The sequence below is a fragment of the Bos mutus genome, chromosome 9 (assembly GCF_027580195.1).
Source record: "Bos mutus isolate GX-2022 chromosome 9, NWIPB_WYAK_1.1, whole genome shotgun sequence".
NCBI lineage: Eukaryota > Metazoa > Chordata > Mammalia > Artiodactyla > Bovidae > Bos > Bos mutus.
In genome coordinates, this window is record NC_091625.1 from 86878506 (window position 1) to 86888036 (window position 9531).

At 50.9% G+C, this 9531-nt stretch overlaps 1 protein-coding gene across 1 annotated transcript; it reads right to left on the bottom strand.

The window, feature by feature from the left end:
* Positions 1 to 281: 281 nt before the first annotated feature.
* LOC102270440 (UL16-binding protein 1) lies at positions 282 to 9016 on the bottom strand. The gene is given in 7 exon segments (XM_005908045.3): positions 282 to 2149; positions 3298 to 3426; positions 4533 to 4766; positions 4769 to 4807; positions 5182 to 5445; positions 6112 to 6150; positions 8890 to 9016. Coding segments are annotated over 6 exon segments (771 nt in total). The 5' UTR covers positions 8978 to 9016; the 3' UTR covers positions 282 to 2149; positions 3298 to 3319.
* Between the last annotated feature and the right edge of the window lie 515 nt (positions 9017 to 9531).

Genomic DNA, 9531 nt, shown 5'->3' on the forward strand with positions numbered 1-9531 from the left:
AGTGTCAACAGGCCATAAAGCTGGACTTGGTGTGGACTTCTGTCCTTTCCCACAGGCTTTTGGAGGTGAGGAATCATCAGAACTCAACACTGCGCTTGCCTAGTAACTGCTATCACACAATATGGAGCCCTTTTCCTGGTTAATTAAAAAAATTTTTTTTAATTGGAAGATAACCTGGAGAATTCCATGGACAGAGGAGCCTGGTGGGCTACAGTCCATGCGGTCACAAACAGTCGGACACCACTGAGCAACTAACACACACACACACACACACCTGCTTTACAACGTTGTATTGGTTTCTGCTGTGCAACATGTAAGTCAGCCATAAGTATATATATAGCCCCTCCCTCATGAACCTCCCTCCCACCCTGTTCTGATTCATTTTCTGTGTCACTTGACAAAGCTGAGGATGCCTCTAGAGCTGGTAAAACATGATTTCTGGGTTTGTCTGTGAGGGGGTTTCTGCCAGACATTAGCATGAGAATGTTCACAGAGAGAGCATGAGAGTGGTTTTGTATGAAGTTGTACTTTAAAAGTAAAGTAAAAAGCAAAGGCAAGTCGCTCAGTAGTGTTCGCCTCTTCTAGAGACCCCACAGACTGTAGCTTAACAGGCTCCCCTGTCCATGGGATTCTACAGGCAAGAGCACTGGAGTGGCTTGCCATTTCCTTCTCCAGAGGATCTTCCTGACCCAGGGATTGAACCCAGGATTCCGGCATTGTAGGCAGATGCTTTACCATCTGAGCCACCAGGGAAGTCCAGGGAAGTTGTACTTTAGGTGTGTTCATAGGAAGGGGGCACTCAGGGCTTCCTATTCGTCCATCTGGTTCCTGCTTTTGTGCGATCAATGATCTTTGATGCTTATTGTAATTGTTTTGTGGGCCAGGACCTGTGCCCACATTGGATGGCAAACGTAATCCATAAATGCTGTGTGTTCTGACTGCTCCACTGACCTTCCCTTCCCTCATCTCTCTCTGTGTCCTCAGACCTCTTGAGTCCCTGAGACACACAATACTGAAATTAGGCCAAAAATAACTTTACAGTGGCCTCAAAGTGTCCTAGTGAAAGAAAGAATCACACGGCTCTCACTTTAAATCCGAGGCATGGTCAAAGCCAGGACAAGTCAGAAGACAGGCCATTTGCATCAGTTAATCAAGTTGTGAATGCAAAGGAAAAGTTCTTAAATGAAATAAAAAGTGCTCCTTTGGTGAACACATGCATGATAAAGAAGGAAAATTTACCACCAAGGGAAAACGGTAAAATTGGTTGAAAAAAAAAAAAATCCTAAGTAGGATGGTCATCAGATGTGGTAACAGACATGATATGGTACATCTACTGTGTCACTGTGATTGGACACCAGCTTTGGGATTCCTAGGGTCTGAACTCCTGAGGTCTGAAGTGAACAGCATTCTCTGCCATCTCATTTTATGAACAACAAATTATATGTCAGTAAAATGATAGCTTTTAAAATAAATAAAATCAGTTCCAATCACCAAGAAGATAATTGGTAAATAATTTCTAAAGCTAGAAAACTACATTCCAAGGGAGAAATAGCTTCAGGACCTGTATAACTTTGAGCCAGCCTTGTGTGAAATTGTCAAACTGAAACTGTCCCAGGATCTTCCAGTGGTAGTTGATTAGCCCCACCAGCAGGATCATTCAGTAATGCAGTCATCGCTGAATGAGGCAGAGTGCCCACTGAGACAGAACTGGACCAATTCTATAAAGATAAATCACAGTTTTTTCATCATGTGCTGTGTGTGCTTAGTCTCTCAGTCATGTCCAACTCTTTGTGATACCATGGACTACAGCCTGCCAGGCTCCCCTGTCCATGGGATTCTCCAGGCAAGAATACTGGTGTGTGTTGCCATGCCCTCCTCCAGGGGATCTTCCCAACCCAGGGATCAAACCCAGGTCTCTTGAATTGTACGTGAATTCTTTACCATCTCAGCCACCAGGGAAGCACTTTTTTCATCATACTCACTCTCAAAACATAATATGGAACAAAAAAAATTCATCATCTCTCATTAAAAGATTTGTATTAAAAAATATGCAAACTATGCAAACAGCAGGAGATCAAAGGCGGCCAAGCAAAGACTGAGTCCTGAGGCCAACAGAGCACCTGTTGGGGCTTCCTGGGAGCGGCATCACCTGCAGAAAAGAAAGAGGTGTTGGCCCAGGAGATTGAGGAAATTCTGTCACTATCCTTGGGCCGCCCCTCCCCAGCCCCCCTTCCAGACCCGCCCTCACTGAGGGGCTTCTATGTCCTCCACCCCCACCCCAGGCCCAGCAGCTTCTTGTCACCTCCTCCTTCCTTCCTGTGTCACAGAGTCACCCCAGGCCTTGACATCCCCTGCTCAGGCTCAGGACTGCAGCCAGTGAGGAATCAATCTGCTCCCTTTACTCAGGTCTGGATCCTCCCTGAGGGGGTCCTAAAGGACCAGGGAGCAGGTCCCCGGAGGAGGGGTCTTGCTTCCTGACAGCCCTGGGGGGCTGCAGGCAAACCTCCTTCCTTTGCGCCCCTCAAGCCTCTGAGAAGCACACACAGCTCTCAGGACCAGGGTCCCTGCCCCCATCTGTTCCTGGTCCCCCCAGCTGGGCACCTCCACCCAGCTTAGGCCCCCCCATCCCCAGACACCTCTGCTCAAGGCAGGGCTGCTCAGTGATGGAGGCTCTGGGTCCCCAGGAGGCTGGTGACCTGCAGGCCACACTGAGTCAGAACTGCTGCTGCTCCAGGAGCACAGGCCTGGCCTCAGCCCTTCCCACAGTCTCTGCTGTGGGGCTCCTGTCTTGCCTGCTTGACCCAGGCCACTTCCTGTGAGAACGGGCCTTTGGAGTTGGGTCTGCAAAGGCCTTCCTGCCCCTTCCTCCTGGGATGAGAGCCCGGCCCCTCTCATCTTGGCCCCTGGGTGGGTCCCCTCCCTGCTGACACATCATGTGGAGCCCCCATGCTGCTCTCAGCCCCCGTGAGTCCTGCCCTCGCCCTGAGTGCCTGCTGTTCTCACACCACCTACCGGGGCCCTGCCAGCCAGCAGTCTGTGCTCACTCAGGGGACTTGGCTAAACCCTCTTAACTTCAACAGGCCCCCAGCCACCCCCCACTTCCCACTGTCATTTAATAGTGAGGACCTTTCAGAACTGAGGCCAGAGCTTGTCCAAGTTCTGCTCTCAGGTGATATGGGGTCTTATTCACCTGCTCATTTCCACGATGAGGCGGTTCAGTGAGGGCAGGGGTTGGCCGGGATTCACCTTACCCATCCCACACCAGGCCCTGTGCCCCTGCCTTTCCTCCCTCAGTACCTGCTCCTGGAAAGGACTCAGCCTAGGAAAAGATGATGAAACTGGTGAGGACCATGGGGAGGATCCAGGATTTGGACTTGATGGCTGTGGCCATGGACTGCACTGTAGGGGGGCCTGTGGTCGGTGATGCTGCAAGGAGAGTAAGAGTGAAGCCCTTGTCCAGACCCCAAACTCGGCAGATGCCTCCTCACCCCCCTGACTCAGAACCCCTACTGTGCAGACAGCTTGCACCCATCACATGGAGGCCCCTGTGTTAGATCCTCAGGCGAGATGGGGGGAAGGGAGGAGCCCAGTCCTCACGGGGCTCTGACAGCTAATGGGGGAGCAAGGTTTCCAACACAGCCACTCATTCCTGCTGTGACATCAGAGATATGAGGATGAAGTCCTCGGGAGCTGACAGCAGAGGTGGTATTGACAGTTTTCCTGAAGTGGAATTGGTGACATTTAAAAGAAGATTGTGGAAAGAGGGTACAGTGAGAAATAAATCCCAGATATCAAAAAGACGTCTACAGGATTTGGATCAGCAAAAATCTACATTCAGTAGTCCAAATGCCTGTGCTGTGAGGAGAGATGTCAGGAGGTGGAAGAGGAAGGAGGATGACAGAGCATCCCGGATCATTGTTCTCCCAGGATCAACTCACTTTTTAAATTTTTTTTTTTTACATTATTTTATTTTATTTTTATTCATGACCAAACCATTATTAATTGGGGTATAGCCATTAACAGTGCTATGACAGTTTCAGGTGAACAGTGAAGGGATTCAGCCATAGATACACATGTACCCCTTCTCCCCTAAACCCCTCTCCCATCCAGGCTGGCACATAACACTGAGTAGAGTTTCATGTGCTATACAGTGGGAGCTTGTTGGTTATCCATTTACAAATAGCGGTGTGTACATGACCTTCCCAAAGTCCCTATCTATCCCTTCCCCCGGGTAACCATAAGCTTGTTTTCTAAGTCTGTGAGTCTCTTTCTGTTTTGTAAGTTTTCTTGCACTATTTCTTTTTAGATTCCACATATAAGGCATGTCTTATGATATTTCTCCTTCTCTTTCTGACTTAAATCACTCAGTATGACACTCTCCAGGGCCATCCGTTTCAGGAACAGCTCACTTTAGATAGGTCACTTTGCCAAAACACACACACACAGACACACAGACACACACATGCACACACAGACATTGGGTCCATATCACCTTGAGTGGACTACCACTTCCTTATACTCGTCTCACTTACCTGAGGTCTTCAACATTTTCTCCCAGCACACCATAAAATCCTGAAGCCAGGCCCGACAGTCTCCCATGGAGACCTTCTTGAAGAAGTCGGTCACAGCTCTGTCATTCTCCCACTTCTCTTTAATCTGTCTCCCTCTAGAATGATCTATTGTCCAGTGCCCATTCTCTGAATCAAAGCGGAGGCACATTTCTCCATTGAAGCCGAACTGCCAGGATCCACTGATGTGTCCATCCTCTCACAATGGCACGTCATCCTGGCCTGCAGGGTCAGAGGGCCTGACTCCACCAAGTAAAAGAAAGAGCTCAGCCTTGGACTTGACAAATTCTTTGCCTCACCGTGGTCCACCTCCCCTGGGCACAGGTAATTGGCCCTGTTCTCTCCTCCAAGGCCTGCTCCTTCCACTGGACTACTAGGGAAGGACCAATACCCAATTGAATTTTTTACCCATAAACAATGGATGCAGCCCCTTCAGTATTTGGACTTCCTAACTCACCCCTGGACTCGATGGACATGAGTTTGACTTGATGGACATGAATTTGAGCAACCTCTGGGAGTTGGTGAAGGACAGGGAAGCTGGCATGCTTCAGTCCATGGGGTTGCAAAGAGTGGGACACGACTGAGTGACTCAACTGAACCGAATTGAACTCACCTCTGGCCGTGTGTTTCTCCGGTATAATGTCAGGCAATTGCCCCTTGAGGAAGTTCCCAATGTCTCTCAGTGTTTCTGTCTGTGTTTCCCAAGTGTTCATAGTTTTCACCTCTTCTCCCAAAGGACTTGTGGATTGGATCTTGGTGCCACCACAGTGATAGGAGAGAAAAACATTCCCATCGACCTGGCCTTGAACTACACACCACGGCTCTCCAGGACTGGGGTGAGGATAGACGGTGAAGTTGTAGCAAAGAGAGTGAGCGTCTATGAAGGAAAATGCAGGTGAGGGCAGGTTTTGGAGAAGACCCATTACCTCTTCCCCCAACTTATGTGAGAGCAGAGTAAAGCTGCAGAGCTGGGTTGGTAGAGCAGGAAGGCCCCCCTGCCCCCTAACACCACCTACAGGCTGAGCAAGTGGAGAAACCACATAACATTATCTCTACTCTGCTCATAAGGCCAACACAGAACCCAAAGCTGCAGAAAGGAGAATTCACAGGATTTAGCAAGGCCAGGGAGATGCTGCTGATCTACCACTTTGATGGGTCTTGGAATCCTGGAGAAGGCCTGGCCCACATGGCATGAAAGAGAAAATCCAGAACTTCCGAGGCAGGTGGTAGAGAAGGGGATTAAAGGCTCAGAGAAGTGAATGTGCCAGGGCGGGCACGGTATGAAAGGGCAGGAAAGTGTGCAGTCCACCAGGCTCTATGGAGCCCGAGAGGAAAGAATGGATGAGGAGCATCTCCAACAGCTCAAGGGTGACTTTTGCTGAAGGTCAGGGACAGTGGTGGGATTGGTGTTCCTGTGTGCTTCCAGCAGGAGTGAGGAAGGAGAAGGGGAAAGAGCTGATGCCAGGTGGAGTGCTCTATGTCAGCAACAAAGCAGATGCAGCGGCCAAAGTGACCAGAGAGCCCCACTGTCGCCAAGACTTACTGCAGAGAGTACGTCGCTGGCTCACAGCACAGGGTGATCCTAAAGGCAAAGAGAAGAGCAGTGAGCCCTGTTAAAAACTACATGATTGAAAGGAAAAATTATATAAAAAAATAGAGACAAACACAAGGCTGGATGTTCAGGAGGCTGAGTGCAGACATCCCAACAAAATGTCTGGGTCCTTTGTGCAGTATCCAGCACTGAGTCAGGTCTTATATTCAGAATCCATCACTAGAGACAGAGATGCCAGGCATCAGCAAGGAGGGCCCTCCTCTCACCACAGCAAGTGCAGAAGTCCTTCTGGCCTTTGGAAGCCACACGGTCATTGACTGGGGTAAGTGTACACTTGGTAGAGAAGCCACCCCCACATTCATAAGGACCTAGAGTGGGACTGTTATCATGTCCAGCAGTCTGAAACATCATCATGGCCCGCCTGTTATTACTGTGGTGCCTGAGATCTGTGGTAAGGAGTACACATCTGTCCCACGTGCTGCCCACAGGAGTGTCACCCATTCACTGGTCCTCATAGTGCTCATTTCACATTCACTGCATTTGCAATATGAATGAAAAATCTTCACAGTTAGTAAATTACCATGGGGTGAGGGCTACCATAGAAGCGATTTCCAAGTTCACACTTCTGACACTGACCTTCATCCCCCAATAGTACATGTAAACAATATCATATTCTGGAGAAAATGACAGAGAGGAGTACCAATCTACAACCCTCCAGGGCTGAAGAGTGTCGTCCCTATCCTATCTCCATTTAATTCCCAGTGTGGCCATAGATTTCTATAATTGTACATATGATATATTTCAGGCTCTGCAGACCATAGTTTTCTGTTACAATTGCTGTCCTAGCACAAAAACAGTCACAGACGATTGGTGAATGATGATTTGCTTCTTGGGCAGATGACCCAGCAGAACCTGTGACGTCAGAGGTGCTATGTGACGAATATGGCATTTTACTTGGAGGTTCACAACACAGACCCTTTATGTCCTGAAGCAAGGCCATGTGATTTGCAGTGGGGAATACTACAGCATTTCAATGTGGCTCCTGGTATGGTCCTGGGGGCTGGTGGAGGTGAAGCCTCTGGTCATGAAATGTCAACGTTGTCTATCATGATCTGGGCTCATCAACCCCTAGTCATTAGTTCAGATAGACCAGCCACCATAGGATTAAAGCGATATGGTGGTTTGGCATAAGAAGGGCCAGAGGCAACAAATAGGAAGAGAGCAGCAGGTGGCTTAGGCCTGACATCAGAATTGTAGGACCACTATTCCCTGGGGCCTGCCCTGTGGTTCAGCGGTATGGAATCCGCTTGCAATGTAGGAGCTGGAGTAGATGTGGGATCTATCCCTGAGTGAGAGAAGATCCCATGGAAGAGAGCATGGCAAGCCACTCCAGTGTTTTTGCCTGGAGAAACGCTTGGACAGAGGACCCTCGTGGGCTATAGTCCATAGGATCACAAAGAGTTGGACATGACTAAAGTGACTTAGCATGCACACACTATTCCCTGCTCATGCCTGAGGCTTCGTGCAGTATCCCCTATATCTCCATGGACCAAGGAAGCCATTCTAGAGCAGAGGGGTCAGGGGACAGTAGCCCATATCTGCTGGACCCACACTCCTTTCACATTCACACCACCCAGAACCTACAAGGTAGGACAGAGCAAGTTTTTGGTTCACTAACAGGCAGCTAAGGCATCCCTTGCACTAGTCCCTAGGGGAGGAGTCATCTGTTACTGTTTTGTGACCCAGGGCAGTCACATTGTTCTTTTGCTTTTTTCAGGTCGTCTTTTCCTGCTCTTGTAGCACAAATGTGGAGATGCTTAACACACACAGACACCACATGGCCTGTGGAGACCAACAGATTTACTCTCTGTCTTTTGAAGAAAAGGTTCTCCAACTCCTGTCTTAAATATAGCTATAAGAGGCCACTGTCTCCATAGTCTCAGGGAATATGAATGTGGGACCAAAGGGTAGAAGTGGGGGTGCCCGTCCTCACCCTCGTGCCCTGTGTCACACACTTTGGGAAACTCTTCTCCCATCTCTCCTGCTTTACGTCCTGGGGGCCAGGCTGGGAGGCTTCTGCTGGGGTGAATTCTCAGGCAAGAGGATAGGGTGCCAGTTGACAGAGGGCAGGTTTAGGATCCCTTCACAGATGGGAAGTTGTTGGAGGCCCTGAGGTTCTTTGGACGGGGAGGGATATGGAAAAAATAGTGTTGTAACCAAGCAGGACACTAAGGAGGCTTCCCAGGACAGACTCCAGCCATCTCCCCGCCCCTCCCTCCTGCGCTGGCCCCCCACTTCCCGCCCAAGTGGCGGACTCCACCTAGACCCTTGCCCATCTCCCGCCACCTTTCCTGCGGCCAACGCAACTGGTCAGACTCCACCCAGCCTTCCCCTGAACCGCGTGGGTTCGGTCCCTCGGAAGCGGCCGCCACCTTTCCTGCACCCGCTTCAGTGACTCCGAATTCCGGGAGCCCGGGGGGCTGCAGCAGCATTTCGTGACGCCGACGGGGCTCTCACGTCCCCTTGCCTTCCCTCCCTTCCTGCTAGGATTGATTTCTTTTTCACCCAGATCTTGTTTTCCCTGCAGGGGGACGGCAACCTGCCGCGAGTGGGGGCGGGGAGCAGGAGCCCAGCGGGAAAGGAGCGCGCGGAGCTTTAAAGCAGGGAGGCGGCCCCGCCGCGGCGTTCCCCGAACCGCCTCGGACACCCCATGCCTCTCGGGTCTTAAGGCCCCGTGTCCACTCCCCGCAGATTAATCCCCGAACTCACCGCCTCGCGCCGTGCAGAACCGGAGAGCCACGAGTAGCACCTGAGCCGCGAAACCAAGACGCGCTCCGGGGCCAGCCTTCCTGTCCATCACCACGTGGAAACCGGTTGGATCCGACCTTGCTGGGAGCTATTTATACGAGGGCTAGCCCGGCATCAGTCCATTCTCCGCCCCCTCACTGACACCGGGCAGTAGCCGCGCCCTCCTGACTCACTCCTTCCTCCAGTCCCTCAGCTGGGGACTTTTCTCCTCCAAGACATTCTCGCCTCTCAACCTTCCTCCTCATTCCCGCCTGCAGTCTTCCTGCGGTGGTGGTTTACTCGCTCAGTCGTGTCCGACTCTTGCGACCCCGAGGACTGTAGCCCGCTGGGCTCCTCTGACCATGGGGATTCTCCAGGCGAGAGTACTTCAGTGGGTCGCCATGTCCTCCTCCTTGGGATTTTCCTGACTCTGGGATCGAAGCCGGATCTCGTACGTTGCAGGATGAGTCTTTACTGACTGAGCTTCGAGGGAAGCCCTGCTTTTCTTAAAAGACTCAAGATTGCACCCTGCACCGCCCCCAAAAAAACCACCCCCCCCCCACCGGAAAACTGTGGATCTCTTGAAAGGGCCTGGAGAGAGCCCTTAAGTGCAGTGTCATCAGC